This window comes from Plectropomus leopardus, chromosome 15 (assembly GCF_008729295.1).
Source record: "Plectropomus leopardus isolate mb chromosome 15, YSFRI_Pleo_2.0, whole genome shotgun sequence".
NCBI classification, from domain to species: domain Eukaryota; kingdom Metazoa; phylum Chordata; class Actinopteri; order Perciformes; family Serranidae; genus Plectropomus; species Plectropomus leopardus.
Window position 1 is genome coordinate 21577490 of NC_056477.1, and position 23425 is coordinate 21600914.

At 38.2% G+C, this 23425-nt stretch overlaps 2 protein-coding genes across 4 annotated transcripts; both read left to right on the top strand.

Annotated features, from left to right (window-relative positions):
* Window positions 1-872: 872 nt before the first annotated feature.
* On the top strand, window positions 873-6690 carry LOC121954878 (interferon-induced, double-stranded RNA-activated protein kinase-like). Its single transcript, XM_042502615.1, has 15 exons — window positions 873-992; window positions 1434-1552; window positions 1702-1816; window positions 2426-2493; window positions 2575-2650; window positions 2939-3003; window positions 3096-3174; window positions 3487-3539; window positions 3705-3821; window positions 3959-4075; window positions 4167-4365; window positions 4781-4918; window positions 5023-5127; window positions 5243-5305; window positions 5711-6690. Exons 1-15 carry the CDS (start codon window positions 873-875, stop codon window positions 5888-5890), a joined length of 1614 nt encoding a protein of 537 aa, XP_042358549.1. The 3' UTR covers window positions 5891-6690.
* Window positions 6691-10269: 3579 nt separating this feature from the next.
* LOC121954255 (interferon-induced, double-stranded RNA-activated protein kinase-like) lies at window positions 10270-23266 on the top strand. 3 transcript variants are annotated; one of them, XM_042501620.1, is made up of 22 exons: window positions 10270-10477; window positions 12452-12578; window positions 12659-12732; window positions 12835-12984; window positions 13116-13248; window positions 14517-14563; window positions 14658-14739; window positions 14999-15048; window positions 15166-15288; window positions 15383-15511; window positions 15601-15805; window positions 16369-16515; window positions 17187-17288; window positions 17534-17596; window positions 18262-18369; window positions 19898-19962; window positions 21170-21384; window positions 21491-21747; window positions 21940-22068; window positions 22166-22289; window positions 22472-22507; window positions 22687-23266. In XM_042501620.1, exons 1-22 carry the CDS (start codon window positions 10383-10385, stop codon window positions 22953-22955), a joined length of 2730 nt encoding a protein of 909 aa, XP_042357554.1. In that variant the 5' UTR covers window positions 10270-10382; the 3' UTR covers window positions 22956-23266. The 3 variants fall into 3 exon arrangements, with proteins under 3 accessions (XP_042357554.1, XP_042357555.1, XP_042357556.1); XM_042501621.1 differs by having other exon boundaries at window positions 15169-15288; XM_042501622.1 differs by having other exon boundaries at window positions 21940-22010; window positions 22687-22812.
* Window positions 23267-23425: the final 159 nt, after the last annotated feature.

Consider the following 23425-nt stretch of genomic DNA (forward strand, 5'->3'; position numbering starts at 1 on the left):
GATGTAATATAAACATAATCGTTTTATTATTTTCGTAATCTGAGGTGATATTCCGGCTGTTATTTACAATGGACGTAGCTAAACTGAACGAGCATGCCCAGAAAAAACCGGTTGGAGCTGAAATATGAAGTCGTTAGATGTGATGGCCCTGATCACCTTAAAACGTGAGTTTTAAATCAGTTTTCTGGTAAACTTCACGACCTGAAAAGTCATGAATGCAGGATTTGAAAAGATCGTGGACTATAATAGGACATGGGCTCTCAGTGAATGGGAGGAATGTATTAATTTCTATTGAATTGTATCAAATATTCTTTATTTGGAACATAAAAAATAAAATAATACAATGCATATGAAAATTAAAAAATAAAATAACAGTGAACGTATATAACAGATTTTTAATAAGCAACCTTAACTTACATCTCATGCCCAAAAAGGAGGAGGAGGAAGAAAAATGTTTATCTAGTCTTGTTATATTCTAACCTGTTTATACAAAATTATGAACCAACTCTGCTCTGCTTGTGCTTTTCATTTATATAATCAACAGCACTCTCAAATATGTTTTGTTTGTAGAAGAAATAGGAAAGTGCAATCTACATTGCTTTCAGTGTCCTCAGGTTTATCCTACTTTCTCAGTGTTGATCATTTAAACCACACATGCAACTGATTTAACATTTACTGAACATTGTAAACGTTCAGCATTGAGTGGAGTGGTTTTCCTGAGGGGGTCCAACAATATGTCAAGTTAATAACATGTAGGGATGTTAATCAAGTGTGAATATTCATGTTTTTGAACCACAACTTCCATCTCACCACTTTCTCTCATCATTTTGCCTGTTCAACAAAGTATTATTATTTTTTCTCAGATTACTACTATGAGAGCAGTCCTGGATGGAAAGCCGTATCCTGATGGTGTGGGGAAGAACAAGAAGGAAGCCAAACATAACGCGGCTAAAAATGCACTCAGTGTTTTGTTTGGACAGCCAGTTGACTCTGTAAGATTATTTTTACCTCTTTATTGTTACACAAACTGTACTCCAATATCATACTGTAATCAGAGGTGTATAATAAATATAATAATAAATACACTCCCTTGCCTTGCCCTCTTGGGGAAAGACACGTATGTTGGTGCTCCAGCAGCCGAAGCAGCCTGTCATTCGGTTTTAGCTCTATGTTTAGAGACGCATCCTAACATAAACCATTTTGTGCCTTTCATGTGTGAGAGGAAACTCAGAGAGATTTCATTTATACAAAGTTCAGCCTTTAAACTGATTTTATTTAGTTTCGGCATAAATTCCAAAATAAAATTTCATGTAAGAAATGCCACCAAACCAAGCGTTGCATTTCAGGCTTTTCTAGGGCCCTCCTCCCACTTGGGCCCTGGGTAATCAGTGCCACTTTTTTCTCTTAATATAATTAAACTCTTTGTTTTCAAGCCTGAAGAAAGTTCTACAAAGACAAACTTCATTGGAATCGTCAACCACTACTGTCAGAAAAAAACCCTATTCCCTGTCTACGACTTAGTGGACATGAGGGGCCCACCTCACGACCGTCAGTGAGTACGACTGAACCTGTTCAACCGGAATGACACCACAGATACTTCCTGAAAACATTTAATAGATTTGGGAGAGAGATCTTAACATGATGATCAAAATATATTTTCTCTGTTTGAAAACCCAACACAGATTTTTTTCTACAAACTAGTGATCGACAAAAAGGACTACCCTGGGGTGAGGGTAAAACCATCCAGGAGGCCAAACAAAATGCAGCTCAGCTGGCCTGGTCTGCTCTTCAAGAGCAGTCAGACTGGGACAGCAAGGTATTTAATATTTTCCACTCCCCTTAAATCATCTAAGATTTACTCAATCAAAGACCTCTTTGTATCATGCAATGAAGGTGAACAGCAGCACAAACTACATCTTCCAAAATGATCAGAAAGTTGAATCAACATCTTTCTAAACAGCTTCAGTAGAAAGTGTACACCATGATATTCATGAAGGTAGGACTGTATGACTGTTGTGTTAGACTGCATCAGCTTTAGCTTGTTTTCCCTGATAAACTGGCAGCTAAGAATGCTTTGGTATAAAAGTGGACATTTCATTGCAGATTATTCCCAATGCCATTATTCTGCAGCAAAGTCAACACTTTATAGGGACCATATTCACCACAGCCTACGTGCTTTTATTTTGAAAGACCTTTGCATAAAACATCCAAGCTATGCATTTTTGTTTTTTTCTCGTGTTTTTTTTTTGTTATGTTTTTAAATGTTGGGAAAAGATTGCACCAGGCTGTATAGTGATACTTCCTAACATTAACAAATGGTGGCAGATCTCAATCCCAGCGACTTCTGATTAACTTTGAATGAAACGGTTCCATTAAGGTGACATTTTACATCAAATAATAACATCTAACATTCTGTGCATTTTAGGTGTCCGTCAGATCAACAGTGTCCGAAGATGGTGCACAATCTATGATGTCGGAGTTATCAATTACCTGGTAAGGCACTACGTAAGACAGCAGACCACGGAGTTATATACTGACAAAGCTGTACTCATGTCTCTCATTGTATTCTCCCAGGGAGCCCCTCGACCCATCACCACAAAGGCCCTCAGTGAACACATTCACTGATTCATCGGTCCCTTCAAATGCTCAGGTTTGTTTCTCTCACAATCTCAAAAATCTTTAGTAAGTAAAGCAAAATTCTACATGTATATTTGCAGACGGCAGCAGATTAACAGAAGTATTGTCAGAGCACAAAAGTTTAGTGTGGGTCCATATTTGTGGTTTATACAAGAAGAAAAAATAAATGAATTGTTTGACTCAGGTGAAAAATCACATTACATAACTGATATAATTTGACATTATTTTTAAGAAGGCTACAAGACAGTACATCATTTTATTTGGAACATGCAACATTTTAACAACTTATTGTGAATTATAGATGCCCTTAAGGTCAGCTGCTTCTGAAGATGATCCACCAACTGAGTTGTCAACACCAACTTCACTGTAAGACTCTCACTGACCGATTGATTGACCGACAGATTGTAGACTTTTGCACTGAAAATACTGTATTCATGCATATTATTATGTCCTCCTAGGGAGTCGCTTGCATCATCACAGAGCACATCAAGTGGTTTGGGAAAACTCCCTGATTCATCAAAGTCTTCGAAGGATCAGGTCTGAACTTTATATCACAATCTTTAAAACTGCGATAGTTATTATAAAAGTCCAGCCTTTTATATTTTGCTTAGTCTTCTTGTTTGGAGGCCAACAGAGAGAGCGGCAAATTTCTGTTAATGCAACATAACTCATTGCTCACAATCTCACCCAATTTATGAAGAGAGTCACATCAAAAGACTATGTGACACTTTGCGTCTTTTTTTTAGCGTTAATGACACGTTGGATGTCACACTTCTTAAAGTAATTACAACTCAATAATCAGAGCAGGGGTCTAAATATTAAATCTGTTTTATTCATTTGTTTTCTAAGGATGCTGTCAAAGACAGGAATATGGAAAATAGTCAGAATGCGACCCCATCAAGGTACTGTATGAAAAAACAACATTATTTGAATTGTAGCATGTGAGTTTTATACCGATGTGGTCCTAAACTTCTCTCCCAATAACTGATGTACATCAAAGAAGACATTTCTCTGTTTTATGTTGTTTTGAAGCCTTTTTGCCTAAACAACTGTGTTAATCTTAACAGGTTTACTTCAGAGTTTGATTCTACTGAACCTCTTGGCAGTGGATCCTTTGGTCAAGTTTACAAAGCAAGAGATAAGCTGGGCACAAACTACGCTGTAAAGATTGTTCGATTTGAGGAGTAAGTGTGCAGTTGTGGGGTTATGATGTGCAGTGCATTTATATATCACACACACACACACACACACACACAAACATTGTTCATATTTATACAAGTATTTTGTTTAATTATCACTTTTCTCATTCTCTTTGGGTCAGGAAATCTCTTCGAGAAGTGAAGACATTATCAGAACTCCTCCACCATAATATCGTCAGATACTACACATTTTGGATGGAGGATTCAGGATACAAAGGTGACAACAACAGCTCTCCCCAGTAAGTGCAATGCTACCTTACTGTTTACTTCCACATGCTAAAGTAGAGTAATGAAATAGTATTTTTATTTTCAATAATCTTATATTTCAAGGTCGACAGATAGATCATCATACCTCTATATCCAGATGGAGTTATGTGACACCAAAACACTCAGAGAGTGGATTAAAGAGAAGAACGCTCAGCCTGTGCAAGACTCCAAGAGAAGAGAAGAAAGTCTAGAAAAGTTTCAACAAATACTCAGTGGAGTCGAATATATTCACTCAATGAAGCACATCCACAGAGACCTCAAGGTGGGTCCAGACTCTGCAGTGAGTGGCTGGGGCAAAGTGCTACGTATATGTAACTTTAGGTATATGATAGGGTTGGGCAATATTCAAATTCCTAAACTGATGATATTGCTTAAAAAAAAAGACAATGTATAAAATTATTGTCCAAAAAAAAGCAGAAGAGAGATATGCACATATAAAAAGTCATGGACTGGAGATGCATATGTTTATGCAATTATGCAGTACCCAGAATTGGTCACAATGTGCAGGCAGTAAGTGCTATTTCACACAAGGGCATGCTGAGATCAATAAACCAGATCAATCAACAGGTACGTTAATATTTTTTTAATAACTTCAAAGTTTTAGGTTCACTAGGGTCATGTCTGTCATGTGATAACTTAATGTGGATTTGCTTAAATTTCTGTTTTGTTAACATTAGCCTGAAAACATCCTGTTTGGACTACATGGAAAAGTGAAGATCGGAGATTTTGGTCTGGTCACCAGAGATGATGATGGAGATGCTCTCATTGACAGAACAGAGAACAGAGGAACCCCAATCTACAGGGCTCCTGAACAAGTGAGACTGTCTATACTGAACATAAATGACAAATGATCAATGAAAGCTTAACATTAGGTCGCTGAAGTGCCTTTTGTCAATAATGTCATTTCATACTGTTACAGTGGAAGGAGAAGACCTATGACCGCAAAGTGGACATATTTCCTCTGGGGCTGATATATTTGGAACTCCTTTGGCAACTCCCTGCTGACGACAAACAACGGAACATTGTGCGTTATCACTGCAGTTATTTAAGCTTGTATTAACGTTGAGAGGTAAACAGAGAACAGTTTTAAGCTAATAAAAACATCTTCTTTTATGCCTCTATCTTTGCATGAATACCAGGTTTTGTATGATGCCAGAGGTCAGAAACTCCCTCAAGACTTTTCACTGACTTTTCCCAAAGAGGTACATTATCATGAATATTATCCTAACTGATTCATTTACCACATGAAGCAGTATTTCCACAAAGTGCCAGTTAGTCAAGATGGTCACCAACAGAGTAGCAGAGAGGCTGATATACAGCGGTCTGCACTGTCAAAACAGTTGTCCATCTCTAAATCCTCAAAGGCTGAGGGTCTAAAGAGGACTGCTGCTGTCTGTATGTGAATAATGTCAAATATCAAACGTCAGAGATAACAGTGTTTTTAGAAGATACCTAATGAAGTTTCTCCAAGTGAAATAATAATACTATATTGTATTGCAACTAATTACTGTACTGTGGAGTGGAGACTGGCCAATACTGATGTATGACTGCATTTATTATACTTTGTACAAAGATCTCAGTAATAGTTATTTGGTTGCATTTTGCAGAGCCAATTCATAAAGTCAATGCTGTGTGAGAAGCCAGCAGACCGACCTGAAGCAAGTCAACTGAAGACAGAGCTGGAGACGTGGGCGCAGACAATCAACGCACAAAATGTGCCTCAGGAAAATGCAGCTGTGGTAAACTCACAAAGCATGTCTGAGGAAAGTGACATCTGTCTCTTGTGATGTCTGTGATCTAATGAAATGATGGGATTACTGGTACTAATATATTTTTGGGGGGAAATGGTTAATGTACTGCACTTAAGATGGCACTTATCATGACCTCGTATTCATACACACACACACACACACACACACACACACACACACACACACCACAGGCATGGATGGCCGTTCAGTGCTCTGTGTTTAACTCAAAGCACTTCAACAAGACTGGAAAAAAAATCAGATATCAAAAAAATCTGACTTTCATTATGTGGTTCTAATCCATTCCTGATCCCCAACTTTTGGGGCTTGAGGGGTCTTGTTGCTGTTTTTGTTGTGTGTGTGTGTGTGTGTTTTTAATTTTTCATGCCATTTCTTATGTTTATGGTTGTGTTTTTTACATTTTCTTGTAAGTTGTTTTTAAGGTAGACAATATGTTAATTGTCACTTTTTACAATCTCTTTGAACAAAGGTACAACTTTTTAAAAAACTTTTTATGAGTGCTATAATGATACTGTTGTATGTTCTTGTAAAATCGAGGGAACAAAGGGGAAAAAAGACACTTACTACAGACATTTACTATGCAATTACTCGGCAACCTAAAATGGGGGCTTATTATGGGGTTTCTCATCAGGAACTGAAACGTGAAATCAAAATTTATCATGATCACGTTTTTGTTCTAAATAATCACGTGCTCTCTGTGTCCTCGGGTTTACATTTTATGCTGTGCTGGATGGTTAATGGTTAAATGTATTTAAAGTGATTTCGCCATTCCTTAAGTTTAAAAATAAAATAATGGGGTCACCCACAGGAAAACAGAATTTTTCTTTCACTTTAATTATTTCTGTATCCTGTTTAGAAGAAAAGCTTTTTCTTTTTGTGTGTATCTCAGATAAGTCACATGGCCTCTAATGTATGTGTACATTTGTATATGTTATATTAAGTTGCTTTTGGTCTAACTTTCCCTAAACGCTTCTGTTGTATATTGTTTTATTTTTAAGGTGGTGTACATGTTATTTAGAATTGTCAAAATCCTCAAAATTCTGACGGCTATTTTTTTATTAATAGCGTTTACTTGTACTTTCACTTTCAATACTTAATTACATTTAATATAATACTTATAATTACTTTTAATACTTCAGCACAGTAAGTATCAGATACTGTAAGATTTTTAATAAAGTGATATTCTAATAGGTGACTCTTCTACCTTCTACCAAAGTCATTTTCTGATGAGGTAGCTGTACTTTTACTCAATTACGGCTTTCAAGTATTTCATCAACCACTGGGTCTGGTTGGATTTAGATAAAAGACGCTTGGTTGTGATTCAGGTAAAGATAATGGTTTAGGTTAAATGTAATACTTGAAACATGGAACATGAAGTGTTGCAGGAAATCTGTGGTTACCATTTAGCCCCGACTTACAAAAGCTACCACTGTACAAGTCACCTGCCACCAGATCAACCAGTTTAAAATACACAAGTAGTGCACACCAAGGGTCACGTTGAGATGCTGTTCACTGGCAGTGGACTTGATTATAGAAAACAAGCGTCACACACTCTGGCTACATGCATTTTTTTTTCTCCAATGATGACGTTTTGATCCTCAGGCCCTCTGCCAGATCAACAGTCATACTGAGACACAAGCACACTGATCTGTTACACAGGCCACACCTTAGTCACACTGCTTATAGTCATTAGATGATAATGCTACACCATTAGGTTAAACAAAAAAAAATCCTCCACCAGATCAATGCCTTTAAACCACACAGTGACAGGAACTACAGCCAATCACATCAACAAAATAAAAAACAGCTACTACTCATCCCTCCACATTTCACTTTAACATGCTTTCTTTGATTCACCATACTCAAAGATGTTCAACAAAATTAAATACAAAGGTAATAGGTGGGGAAAGACATGAGTTTCAACCAGCAGAGTGCAGCAGCTCTGCATATTTCTAAAACAATATGTAGAATTTAAATACTTTGTATGAAAATGTTAAGATTTGGACCATAATCTTTTAACAACATCACAAAATACCCATTTACATTTGTTTCCAGCTGAAAAAAAGAAAAAAAGAGAGATATTTTGGTTTACTCACATTGTGATGACTTGTTAAGTTTTATGAGGCAGTCTTGAGGTAATAATGACTGCACCATTGCAGCATGTGAAACTGATGCAATCTTTTTTGTATCAGTCCTATTCATACTAGTATGAATACTGAACTCAAGACCTAGTATTAGTAGTATTGATACTTTAAGTATCAGACAGCTAAAACAGCTTTAGGTAAATTGTTGATAGTTATTGTAAGTAGTTAGAGTGTCAACTTGAGTCCGACAGTAAATAACCCTGTTTGTAAGTTTTCTGATAATCATAGAACCATACGGTCATGTTTATTTTTAAAGAATATATCTGTATGTTAGGTGGGGTAGGTGCCCATATGGGACAACTGTCTCCTAGAGTACAAAGGTCAAAGAGAAAGTGATCAGAGACATGTACAATGCTGTGACAGTCCAAGTTCACAAACAACAAGCACCTGAGAGCAGAGGAGCTGCTCATTTCACTGTCATGGTGAAATGAACGCGGACTTTTTCAGGCAATTTTAGTACAACAACCTCACCACAACTTGCACTCATTTTCGACATAGCAGCAAGACCTTATAGTAAATACGAGAGAGAAGAGCTGCAATACTTATCAACACACAACACCATGTCCTGAAAAACTGTCCAACTACAGCGGCAAACGCACACTTTACTCACAAAAGTACAAAAACACACAATAAAACAGGTGCTCGGCAGCAACCTGACTCCCAAAAACATAACCACCTTTTAAACAGGGGCACGGCGGCCCAACAGATACCCCAAACTCCCTTGAAGAAAACAACTGGACTTACCGATTTGAAGGTTTCTGTCTCTGGCTGGTTAAGCCTGCAACCGAAAACATGTAAATATAACGGTTATCTAACGCCAGGAACAGCTAGCATCTACAAGGCTATTAGTTAGCTTACCATAATTATTCATAAGGTGGCTATCAACCCGATAGGGACACTAATTTACAAGTAACATAGCCTACATAATACATGTATGCCTCGTCTTCAAATTTACATCTATCACAATAGCCTAACATATCAATAGTTAAACGTTGTGATTATTTAGACCAAAGTTATCTAGCCTGCTGCTAACGTTAGCTTACCTGCTCCATGTTTGTTGACACACACTGAGGGCAGCTAGACGGGGCTGGTTTGTGGGCTGGCAACTGTAAAAAAATCCAAAAGAAAGTAATTTAGGGAGCTTTGCAACCTCCTGCTCCTGTTCTTGTCTCTCCTGTCTTCTCTTGCAGCCTTGTTTGTGTTTGAATGGCCCGACTGCTTGCTGGGCCCTTGTGTAGGCACATTGCCTGAACAATTTTTACATACGCCCCTGGTCAGAGGGCAACTGATTTCCAATAGAGCACAAAGGTATCCTTGTATCACTGAAGATTAAAATACTGCACTTATATAGCTGAGATCAGTAAAATAATTCAACTGAGTCAAGAGTAATACAAATACAATCAGTGCACTGTAACATGCAGGCAGAAGGTCTGTAATCAAGTCAAGTCAATTTTATTTATAAAGCCCATTATCACAAATCACTATTTGCCTCAGTTGGCTTTACAGTATACAACCTCCCTCTGTCCTTAGATCCTCACATCGACTTAGGAAAAACTCCCCCAAAGAAACCCTGTAACAAAATAAAATAATCATGCTAGACAGATAGATAGAGAGATGGATAGACAGATAGTGGTGACTCATCATCCTGTTTTGTACATCACACAACCAAAGTGCAAGTGCAAAGTGATAGTAGTGCACTTGCATTGACATGCATGCAGCACTGTGAGGATAACAATTTTTATTATTATCCTCACAGCAATCTCCTGGATTACAGACTGTCTGACAGACAAAGCCCAATGCATGTGGCTGCAGGGATGTGTGTTTAAACTGGTGGTGAGCAGCATAGGAGACACTCATGGACTGAGTCTTATCCATGCAGTAGGTGCGATACTACAGCTTCATGGGAACTGTAGTTTTTGAACGTCAACAAAATAAGCGTTTTGTCAAAAAGACGAGCATAAAGTCTACGGAAAGGCAATAAATTTACCTAAGCTTCAATAATTTCAGGTAGACGTCAGTTAAACTTCATTTTAATATGCGTCAAAAAAAATAAGTGACCCGCTTGGTTCATGTTTGCTTCCACCGCTTTTGATAGGCTTTTTGAGACATCATTTGACGCCGCAATTATGTGACGTTGACTGGAAAAAAGAAAACTAAACGTAACTGTGGGTGAGGAGACCATGCGCAACTGAGCAGCTCCCATAGAAATGTATGAGGCCCCGCCCCCACGGCTGTATCCAGACTTCACTATAATACATCCACGGAGGAAAAAGACGGAAGTAATCAAGATGACAACTGTAAAGACATGAATAGTATTCGGAAATGTTCACTTTGTTCTGGTAATGTGAGCCCGACTGTTATTTATAATGGAAATAGCTGAACTGAACGAGTATGCGCAGAGAAAGCGCTTGGAGCTGAAATATGAGGACGTTGGATGTGTTGGCCCCGATCACTTAAAAACGTGAGTTGCATAAGTTTTCTGGTGAACTTTACACCCTGAAAAGTGACGAGTGCAGGTTATGAAAAGATCTGGGACTAATAGGACATACTCCTATTGAATGGGAGGATAATATTTCCCCATTTTTTCGTTTGTTTCTTTTAGAAAAAAAAATGTTGTTGTTGAAATGTTGTATTCTAGACTGTGCAGTACTCAGTGCGTTGTTTTCACAAATGAACGCACTTTGTCTGCTGTTGCCACATAAAAACCAAAAGTGCACTTGATGTAACATTAAGGTAACCTTGCATACCTTAAAATTAAAATATATGGAGATAGTATTTATTGATCTTTGCTTATTTAAAACTCTTGGGGGGAAAAGGCAATACGAAAATGTTTAGGAATATGGCAAGGTATAACTGTAATAGATATTAGGATACTGCACCTCAATATTTATTTAAGTAGGGGAGACTGGGGTTGATAGGCACACTTTTCACTGCCATATTTCTCTGGTATAATCTATCTATGAATATTCTAACCAGCAGCAAATTAATCATTAAGGTCTCAGCTATAAAGAAATATATAAATATATTTTTAAGTCATGTTATACATTTGTGTTACCAACCCTGTGACAGCGCGGGATGGTACATTGTTAAAATGTTAAAGTTTATAAAACAAGCAATAGAAACAACTTAAACATTTGATACAAACAAGAACCAGAAAACAAGAATGTGTAATTGAATATCTGCATATTTTAATAGCCAAACAACATTTGTAAGCAATTTATCAGTAGGAATGTATGATTACTTTTTCCACTGACCATTCAAAATAATGATTAAAGAATAACAATATAAACATAGTTTTTAATCTTTCAAAACAGTTTAAATCTCTCAAAATACAGTTGCCGTTACCACTGTCAATATAACAGTTGGTTGCACAAGGTAAATAGACCTGTACTTGTACAGGGCTTTTCTAGATGTTCGACCACTCTTAGGCTTTCACACTACTGGCTGCATTCACCCACTCACACATACACTGACACACTGGTGACTGAGGCTACTGTACCAGAGGCCACTTGTTACTCAGTTTTTAAACATTCAAACACACTCACACAAAAATTTAACAGCCATCAGGAGTAATTTGGGGTTCAGTATCCTACCCAAGGATGCTTTGACATGCAAACTGGAGCAGACAGGGATCTACTGCCAACCCTCTGATTAGTGAATGACCTGCTCTACCTCCTGAGCCACCCACAAGTGTGCCGACCAACTCCTAAAATCAGTGTGTCACATTTGAGTGATTAAATTATGTTAGCCAGCTACCATTCCTCATCACAGACTTTGAAACCTTTTCTTACAATGTATCTGATTACTTTGATAAATCAGAAGTAACATTTTTCCAATATTTCTATCTAACACAGTTCTCTGATACAGTGAATGAAAAGACCACTTTTTTACTTTTGGCACTATAATACTGACAGTTTAATCTCACCAAAAAAGTTGACTTACAGACGTTTAAATAAAGTAGACGAGTGCAGGTGAAGAAAGCAAAAACATTTTTATATAACAATCAATGGGCCAGAACAAAAGCTGCGCGCCAAACAACCCCCATAACTGACCAACCCTGATCTCTCCTACTTACTGATGTGTGTCTGTGTGGCACCAAGTAAGATAATGGGGGAAAAACAGATCTGATATCCAACTCTGGTACTGCATTGAAACCAGTAGTGAAAATTTTCAAATAAAAGCCAGCTTTAGTGTTTGCGTGATAATATGCATATCACAGTTTAGTTCATATATTTTAAAAAGTGACTTCATACTAACAAACCGACACATTTAATTCTATACAAGGGCCAAAAGGATCCAACATTATGTCAAGTTTAGAACTTTACTTGTGGGGATGTTAATCAAGTGTGCAGATTCATGTCTGTGTAATGCAACTTTTATCTCACCACGTTTTCTCATCTTGCCTGTTTAACACAGTTTTCTCATTTCTTCTCAGATTTACAGTGAGAGCAGTGGTGGATGGAAAGGCGTATCCTGATGGTGTGGGGAAGAACAAGAAGGAGGCCAAACAGATGGCAGCTAAAAATGCACTGAGAAATTTGATGGACAAACCAACTGACTCTGTAAGATTATTATTCCGCTATGTTGCTCTACAAGCTGCACTTCAGTCAGCTAATAAAATGATACCGTTTTTGTTTTCAAGGCTGGAGAGGAGAAAGACAGTGGCGTATCAAGCCAACAAGAGGAGGGATCAAGTCAAAATGTGACGGACATCATGTGAGCACAAACAGTGGCAGCACATTGTTTCTGTTTCATTATTCTGATTCTGTTTGATTATGAAAGTTTGTAATTTGACTCTTATCTTTCTTGGTGTGACAGTAAGTGGTTAAAGGGCTTGAGCGTGAGAGTCAAAGACGGAGGTTTTACAAAGATAAATTTCATCGGCCTCATCAACCACTTCTGTCAGAAAACATTACAACCCCATTATTACACCTTAGTGGACAGAAGGGGCCCTCCTCACAACCCTCGGTGAGTACGACTGAACCCGTTTAACAGGAATAGACACCAAAGATGTTTCATGAAAACTTTTAATAGATTTGGGAGAGAGGTCTTAACATAATGGTCCAAATATGTTTTCTCTGTTTCAAAACACAACACAGGTTTTTCTTTAAATTAGTGATTAATGATAAGGACTACCCTATTGGTGAGGGCAAGACTGTCAAGGAGGCCAAACAAATGGCAGCATGGCTAGCCTGGTCTGCTCTTCAAGAACAGTCTGACTGGGACAGCAAGGTATTTAATATGTTTCACCCCCTTTAAATCATCACATAGTTTCTCAATCAAGAGTGTATTTAGCCTCATTCCCACTGCACAAACACCCACTAACACTGAGTGTTAGTGCATTCGCATTCCCATCGTATTAAAAAGTAATACGATGGGAATGCGTACGATCGTTCATTCACACCCTGGTCAAATGACTCTGCAGTAGACGTAGGTTTTTATTTCCCCTGGCTCTGATCGGCATTGATGGAAGTGCAACACCCAGGTGAACGCGGTAATTTCAGCTGCTTAACCTTCGAAATGCAATAACATGCCATCACTAATTATTGTCGGTGTCCACCTAAACAGTGCTAAACCACAGAAACACATCTGCACCGAGCTCTAAAGGTAAACTTCATAAGTAAGAGATAATTGACAAGAACAAACCACTAAAACGTTTTCAGACCTCTGTTCCTCCTGCTGTGTACTGTCTACCTGTTCTCCTGCCTGTCTGTGATGTCACACCGACTCACCAATGAGACGTACACACACACTCACACCAGCTGACAAAGTCCGACCCTGGCTCTCCAGCGGTAAATGTGGCAGTGGGAATACAGACACTTAGCAGGTTTACCTGTGTTTAGAAAAACCTGCATGCACTCGTTAATTGCAGTGGGAATGAGGTACTAGATACACCCAGCTGAAACTAATGAAGTCCAGTACAACTGTGCTGTAATGAACTCTACTTTCATAAAGGTTTCTACATTTAGTTTAGTTGAGACTATTAAGAGAGGGGTTGACACAGCTGTATGGTCATTTTGAAGGCTGTAGTCTGTGGTGCTGATGAGCTGTATTCTGTTTTACTGACAGCCATGTCTAATATTTCCTCCACCTCATCGTATCATGAGAATAGGCTACAGCATAGTACAATACAGTTCAACAGCAGCACCAACTACATCCTCCAAAATGATCATTAAATTGGATCAGCACCTCTCTGAAACAATTTAAATACAAACCGCACATTATGAATTTCATGAAGGTAGGATTTATTGAAGGACTGTTGTATTAGACTGCTTGAGTTTTAGCTAGGTGTACTTAATTAATGGGCATCTAAGAGTAGTTTGGTAGTTTCATTGCAGATTGTCCACAATGCTGTTTTTAAGCCTCTAAATATAAAGCTCACAGGGAACATATTTATCACAGCCTACATGGTTTATTTTTGAAGAGAGGGCTCCGAGACATCAGATTGATGTATTTAGAATATGCCACATGTAGCAATTAACCTTTTTTGTGAATTTTAGATATCCTTATGGTCGACTTCTTTGGAAGATGATGCACCAACTTCACTGTAAGGCCCTCATTGATCCTGGTATTGAAACAAATTGGAGAGCTTATTAGCTTCTGAAAAGGCTGTACTTGTATCTTATATTATATTCTCCTAGGGAGTCTCTTGCATCGACAGAGAGCTTGTCAATGGGAACAAATGACTCGGGAATATTTTCATTGAGGTCTTCCGAAGATCAGGTCTGAACTTCATATCACAATCTTATAAATACATTCTTAAATCCACCCTCTTATACTTTGCTTACTCTGTAGAGGAAAGCGATTAATAGTATTAATATAAGAGCAAGAAAGTTTTGTTTCTAAAATCAAGGAAAATAGAGAGCTGCAAATTTGGAGGGAGTCACTCAGCACATTGTGTGACCTACATCTTGAAGAATGTACAACTTAATGAGAATAGGGTTAAACAAAATTAATCTTTTTTATTTATTTACTCTCTAAGCATGGTGTCAAAGATATGGGAACTAGTCAGGAGATATCCACCCAGTCAAGGTAGGACCAAAAAAGCATTGTAGCACTTGTGTTTTATATTGATTTGGTCTTAAATCTCTCTCCAAATCAAAAAGGCATCACTGTGTTTTTTTTTTACCTTTCGCCTAAACATCTCAGCAGGTTTACCTCAGACTTTGACTCCATAAATCGTCTTGGCAGTGGAGGCTTTGGTCGAGTTTACAAAGCGAGACATAAACAGTTGAATATGTATTATGCTGTAAAGATTGTCCGCTGTGAAGAGTGAGTATGCAGCAGTGAGTTACAGAGTGCATTTTGCAGAATTTGTTCAAGGACTTTATTTAATGATATATTATCTTGTTCTCCTTTGGGTCAGAAAAGCTTTTCGAGAGGTGGGGACATTATCAGACCTCCTCCACCCTAATATCGTCAGATACTACACATTTTGGATGGAGGATTCAGAATACCAATGGGACAGTTCAGCCGGCAGTCACAGCTCTATCCAGTAAGTGACATGCACTTGTGTTAAGTTTTGACTTTTGATTTGAAGTTAAAGTGAGTAATTCAGTCATTTCTCTTTAATTTATTTTCTAGGTCTACAGAAAATTCATCTGCAAAGTACCTCTATATCCAGATGGAGTTATGTGATACCAAAACACTCAGAGGGTGGATTAAAGAGAAGAACGCTCAGCCTGTGCAAGACTCCAGGAGAAGAGAAGAAAGTCGAAGGATGGCTCAACAAATAGTTAGTGGAGTTGAATATATTCACTCCAAGAGGCACATCCACAGAGACCTTAAGGTGAGTCCAGACTCTACACTGTGTTGAGGCAAAGTTGTTATAGATGCTACCTAAACTTAATAGTGTGTGATTTAGCATTATCGACAGGTTTAACCCTGATGAGGCTCTGCCAGATCCCTGAGACAGATCCTGGTGCTCCCACACTAAATCAGATTATATCATGACCTGTAAGGCAGCATCCAGCCAGCAGTTCTCAAAAGTTTGCCTGGACGAAGTGTCACTCATCCTTCTTACCATACGTGGCTAGTAAGATAAGCCTTGTTTCCACCAAGCAATCTGGTTCAAAAGTAGGGGAAAGAAAGGAAATGCAACTATCCTGTAAACTTTGCTATATCTGTATCACACATACAATGTAATTGTAAGTAATGTCAGTATTTGTTTTTGTATTATTTGTAGCTGTGCTTTTGAAAGTCACAATAAAATTAAACAAAATAAAAAGAATTAGCGTGGTCAAAAGTGCCATTGGAAAAGCCCAGAGTTTGTTTATGTGTTATTCACTTTAAGTGAGGAGAGGAGCTAGATGTTTTTTTGTTTCAAATTGTTTTGTCTTTTTTAATGGTAAGCCTGACAACATCCTGTTTGGACTGGGCGGAGAAGTGAAGATCGGGGACTTCGGTCTCGTCACAAAAGATGACAATGATGATGATGACTATGCTTTGATGAAGAGATCAGGGGGAAAAGGAACCCCATCGTACATGGCTCCCGAACAAGTGAGATAGTCTTTACTGACAGTAACATTTAAGTCGTCTGTAATATTGTTTTAACAAATATGTTTTTCTATAAGCCTACCATACTTGGAGAGTAACTAAACCCACCACTTTTGGCTTGAATGCATCCTCCCTGGAATGTGAAAAAAAGGCTCAAAGATGGGCTGGGCTGTGAGGGAGGCGAACGCCCAGTCACCCAACTGTGCCGCCTCTCAATCCACAACACAGAAAGCAGGCTCTACCAGGATCAGCCAATAGTAAAATACAATTGCAATAGCCAGGTGTAAACATTAAGGGCAGTTACTATGCAGATTTATACACAATATAGACAGATATTTTAATATTATGCACTCAAATGTCAAGAGTTAGACCTAAATCAATGAACAGCACTACTAAATAACCACAAATATTGTTTTTCAAATTGAAAAAAAGTGATTTTGGGGGTTAGTTACTTGTTAACAATGCTCTTGAATTCCCTGAAGCTCAGCCTCAACTGTCTTTACTGTTGGAAGTGAGAGCTGTAATATAAAAGTATACAAAAAACATGTTACAACTTTTATATCAACAAAACATTAAAACTTAATTGCAAATGTAAGCAGCAAACCCTAAGCTAAAAGGCAGTTAATCTCAATGAAGGTGTCATTTGTCAATACTGAGTTTTAATTCTATCACAGATGAGGGAGAAGACCTATGACCGAAAAGTGGACATATTTGCTCTGGGGTTGATATACATTGAACTCCTTTGGAAAATCTCTACTGGCCACGAAAGACGAGAGGTGAGTTTTTTTTTCTAAATATGTAAAAATGTGTGTTATTATTAAAGGTTAACATAAAACTTGTCACAACGGTGTTAACGTATTACTGTAGATAGCAATTATGATGGAACTTCATTTTTTAATCTGTCTTGTTTTATTTGTCTTTGCACTTATTTGCAATGTTGAACGGAGCATAATCATAATTATTGTTATTACCAAGTGAAATAACACATTTTTTCATCCCTTTATCTCTGCATGAATACTAGTTTCTGATGAACGCCAGACATCAGAAGCTTCCCAAAGGATTTTCACTGACTTTTCCCCAAGAGGTAAGAGTTTCATAGTCTTATTATCCTAATTAATTCACTTGCCACATAAAGCAGAATTTCCCACAAGATGCCAAATGGTCGTGAAGGTAACAGAGTAGCAGGGAGGCTGATATTCAGGGCTCTGCATTGTTACAACAGTTGTTCATCTCTAAGGCCTCTTTTCCACCAAAGTGGCACGTGCATGCAGGTTTTTCAAACACAGGTAAACATGCTAAATTCTCCCACTCATCCACACTCGCCCTACCAGTGAACACACAACTGCAACACACGAGTCTGTCTAACTGTCAGCTAGTGTGTGTGTGTGTGTGTGTATGTGTGTGTGCTGTTTTGTTAGTGTGTCCGTGCGTGTTCATCTGGGTGTTGTATTCCAATAAAGGCCGATTGTATGTATTCTTGTTGCTTTGAAAAGCCAGATGTTAGTGGGTGTCAGTGGGTTTTTTTTGTGCAGTGGGTATTAGGCGAAAAGGCCCAAAAGATGAGAGCCTAAAACAGGACTGCTGCTGTCTGTGTGTGAATAATGTAAAATATCAAACTGCACAGATGACAGTATTTTAAAATATCAATCTTTGTTTCCAAAACATATAGGTCAGAAAAACTGTGGAGTTGCATTTATTAATTTTGGTACAAAGCTCTCAGTGGCAGTTTTTTGTTGTTGTTTTTTGCAGAACCAAATCATCGAGTTAATGCTGTGTGAGAAGCCAGAAAAGCGACCTGAAGCAAGTCAAGTCAAGACAGAGCTGGAGAAGTGGGCGCAGACATTCAACACGCCAACTGTGCGTCAGGAAAATGCAACTGTCTGATTTTATTAAATGAAATGATAAACTGTTAATGTCAGGACTTGGCATAAAGGCATGTTCAGGGCAGTTTGGTTTTGTAGGGTAAGTGGATGCAAAATTTACTTGCCCCACCAGCAATACTGATTTGAAACATGACACATCCAACAAATGCCTTGATTGACCAATCAGGAGTCGATTAAATTATTCTGCAGAATAGGCTGCGCTTGGAGTTCAAACACTTTGGAGCAGAAGAACAGTGGCAGCAGAGCCAAGTGCCAGGAAAGCCCGAGAAAAAAACGTTACAGCTGCACCTGCATCATACAGGACAAAAAAGAACAGCTAGAGACAGAAAGAGTATGAACAAATGAAGATGAAGGGGTAAGCTTCTGCTGCATCGATTAAGTGCAACCCAACATGTCAAGACATATAGCTGCATCCACATGCTAGTTGAAGCCTGCATGACACGTCCCTGCAAACTGCACCTACTGCCAGTACAAGACAAACCCACCAACGCAACAGTTATTTAAAGTGTGCTACAATGCAGTGTTGTAGTGGACAAATATGAAGCCAACCAGAGCAATAATCCACTTTATAATTCTCTGGATGGTGATGTACCAGAAAACAAGTCTGACATAAGTCTTGGGAATGATACACTTGAGTTTAATCTCTTATCTGTCTCCACTCCAATATGAAACTCCAGTATGTTGTGATATATCAGAAAGGCATAGGCTGTGTTATTTTAAATACCGTAAAAAAAAAACATGGACCCTCATCTTGATATTAACTTCTAATTGGAGAGGCTGTAATGAGGATGTTGTGCAAGCAGTGCGGATCATGTACCCTGGGCCAGGCCACACTTTATAAGTGAGCAGTGTGTTCACATCGGCAACGTTTGTTGTTGCGGGGTTACTGCATTGTTGCGTACTGTTAAAACAACTGTATTTCCACAATTAGAAGCACTTATTCCACTTATTTATGAAGCTGTGAAAGCTGCTGCATCATCAACAACACAGTCTAGCAAATGTTTCACAGTAAAATGCCCTGTGTCAACAATTGAGGGGATTCTCAGAAGGCTTTTACTTTGAAACGATAACAGGAAAGGCTGAGAAAAAGTGATGAATTTGTATTTCTTCACGACTGTGATGGATAAAAATATTGAAACTGTAGTCAAAGGTGGCAGAGAATCAATATAATTACTAAAAGACCATTTTCGCAGTCTTTTCAATGTGCAGAATTGAAAAGACATACTGACAGTCATATTCCTTATACCCAGTGAAATTCCAAGAAGGTGTGAAAAATTAGATACTGCCCAAGCCTACTATCAGATCAGTCCGATCCACTGCAGGGTCCATTAAATTCAGTACAGGAGTGATAAAATACTTGCCAGCAGGCTGCTCTCGTGTATTGTCGGTGTAAGCTTTCCTAAGAGATAGCGCACCAGAACACATCTGGTTCTAGTGAGGATTGAGGCGCGAGGAAATGTCAAATACTTGGCATTTATCCTGTGTCTTGTCTTCTGAAACAGGAGTCCATGGACTGGACTGTATGTGAACCTGTGGTCAACACAGTGGATGAGGTCCACACCTATAGGTAAGATGAATACATTTCCCATTCTTTTTCTCTCATAAAATACTTTGATTCAGAACTTTGTTGAAATCAAACCAAAGCTCACTCCCAGGGCACTTTCAGATAAAATACTACAACGCCACCACTGTGCCCTGAAACCCATTGCTTCTAATGGCTTGTTTGACAGTTTTTTGCTGCCTTGAACAAGGTGGAGTGCAGCCCCTCGGTGAACGTGGTGGATATTTCTGTCAGAGCAGGGCAGCTCTCAGGGTTCCCACACATTTTCATGGACAAAATTTCAAAACTTTTCCATGACTTTTCACAGACCCATTATATTTCCGTGTTGGAAAAGAATGTGCTTGACTGCTTCTGCAACACTTGCTGACCCTGTGACAGCACTTTATATATATATATATACACACACACACACACACACACACACACAAGCCATGAACAACCCAGCAAAAAATTTCCACAAATTGTTAGAAATGAGTTGATTTACAAAATGAAAAATGTCCAGACAACTATTTTTATATGAGCATAAATATGTGTTGAAAATTACATCACAATTGTTATTTTAAAGCACTTTTTTAAAAAGTCATTTCCTTGGTTATTTTTGTTTTTACTTTTGGTTTCTTTTATTGTTATGTGTGCTACTTTTCAGGCAATTTTCCTGCCCTTTTTTTTTTTTTTACTAATTTCTTGCAAATTAGGGTTTATTTCATTTCAAGTTGCTCATTGCCTTTCCCCCATGTTTTTGAAAGAAATCAAGCCAATTTTCTGAGGTTTCAGAGGGTTAAAATGGAAGACTTGGTCGGTATTAGTCATAGAAAATGATATCCATGCAAGTTTTCCTTTAGTATCAAGCAGCCAGTGAGTTGTTCAAGTCAATGCGCCTTACTTGATACATCCTTCAATGCGACTGTTGCGTATCGCAATATTAATGCTGAAACGATATATCATGCAGCCTGAAGCCGACGCATATTAAAGCTACATTATATCAATTGCTAACTTAAAGAAAATAAATTTGCTAATGTATTTCATTACGTGGAAGGTTATCCCTAGAAGATTACTGTAAAACCTGATTATTACACATAATTCTGTGATTTTCCATCAAAATAAATATGCTGCGAATTTTGAAGAATTTGCACTGACTGGAACAAATAATTAGAAGTTAGTATTTTAGTGTGTAGAAAATTCAAACCCATTTGTATTTCCTTTCACTTTCTAGCCTCCAGTCTGACGCAGGTCGCTTTGAATGCGGTGTATCTGCCCTGCGATGGGTTTGCGGGGAAAAAGTCAGCTTCGAATACCAGTTCTGTTTATGGGAGGAACACAGGGACAGGACCTCATGCATGAATTACATGCCAGCGGGACCTCTGCTGGACATCAGAGTCACAGCTGGGAAGTTCCAGGAGGTGCATCTGCCACATTGGATCTGTGTAGGTGAGATGTAATCCAAAAACCTAACAGCATTCTACAACATGCAAAGACATACTGATCCATCTCTTCTTTCATAACTAAAATTTGCGCACTTTTTCTTTTTTTGCAGATCACAATTCCAAAATGTCAGACATGTTTGCAGTTATACATGTGGATGCCGATGGGGATGTTGTGGAACAAGTGTCTGAAGTAACAGCGTCTCATGTCAAGCTACTCCAGCCAGTCTTTTCTCCACGAGGAGCAATGATCCGGAAGATGTTCGGTCGTCCTGTGAAAGTTTTCTGCGACACGTTGATCTACAAGACAAACAAAGAATTCCTCACATTGGATGTTTACCTGGTGCCACCTGATCGTGCCCTACAACAGGTTTCTATTTCACTCGTCACAGTAATTCAAACAATTGTAAGATGTAGCACATGCAGTTAGGAAAACAGCATGGTTAGAATATTTTATTCTCCAGAACCTTAAAAGAGAGCACACAAACCATTGCGGTTATATTAAAAAAAATAGTTCTCTTTGATGGCTACTTTGAGTTTGACATTTTTTTTTTGTTTACAGGAACTGGAAAAAAAACAAAGCTATTGTGGATCAAAATTAATCCCAAAACCAGGCCCAGACAAGTCTATGAGGTTGGGAAATCATTTCTCCATCACAACAGACAAGGCGGACGCAAAGATTCAACCCAGCGTTTGTTTCAGCTGTTTAAATATCTGTTAAAATATTTCTTTATCATCGGAAAATAAAATGACTGCAAAAAGTCTTACACTCATTATGTTTTTCACAGAAACGAGAGCTCAGATATGATGGCAGAAATGTATTTGAGGTGTTTGTCAGAAATGCAGACAGCGACTTCACCCTCTGGCTTGAAAGTGAGCAAAACACTGTCTGGCAATGTACCCTTCATAAAGGTCAGTGGGTTTTAAATAATTTAAGACTGATTGATTTGTACCCCCTTTGTTCTATTTAACTAAAAAACATAGTTGGCAAAGCTAATGCCATGAAAATACCATGAGATGCCAAAAAAGCCTATTAAAACAGTTAAATATCCAGTAAGTCGTCAGTATTGTGACTTGTTTTTTGTGTATTTCAGGAGACTACCAAAGTCAAAGCACTGATTATAAACAAGGTAAGAAAAGAAAAATTTGGAGTTAAGAAGTGAAAAGATGACATAGTGGCTTCAGATACTCTTGCTAACCCTTGCTTAAACATTTTTTGAGGTTCCTTGATTAAGAATTTTAGTATGATTACAACTTTGAGTGTTCACAATTTGTTTACCTTGCTTTTTATCTTCCATGACTGCCTCAGGGCAGCATTTTGTGGATCGCTTTCGGACAGCTCTGATTAACAGAGTGAATGATACAGAGGCCATCCTGGACGAGCTCAGGGATTTGGAGTTGATCTCAAATGAGAACTACGATGCTGTGAGAGCTTTGAAGACTACACGAGACCAAATGAGGGACATTCACAGGATTGTGACTGCAGCTGGCACAGAAAGCAAAGACGCATTCTATGAAATCCTGAAAAGGATGAAAAATATGAGGCCTCTCATCTCTGAGCTCGAGGGATCTGGATAAAGGAGCGAAATGTAAAAGCAAAGAGAAGTGCTTTGGTTTTGGACACTCAGATTAAGCACGATGCAAGCATGCAACAAGCATGATGTTTATATATTGTGATTTTTCTTAGATGTGTATGGTCATGGGGTTTTTTTCACTTGAAATCTTACAATGAAAGTTTTATTTCTCAAAATTAAAGACAAACGTGATATTGCACTGATAGAATTTGCACAATCATACAAATAACATTCATGTTATTTGTACATTTCGTGACAGCCTTTTTTTTTTCCTGGAAAAGTACCTAGTGCTATTGTTTTGTTTCATTCTTTAATATTTTTTTTGTTTGTTTTTTAACCTTCCTACATTGGTGACCAGCAGAGAAAAACACTGAAGATTCAAAATGATTTTTATGAATTTTTCAGTGCCCCCCCTCCCCAACCTCCTATAGCTGATATTTTGTGAAACAATGAACCATTCATGGAGATAAATAA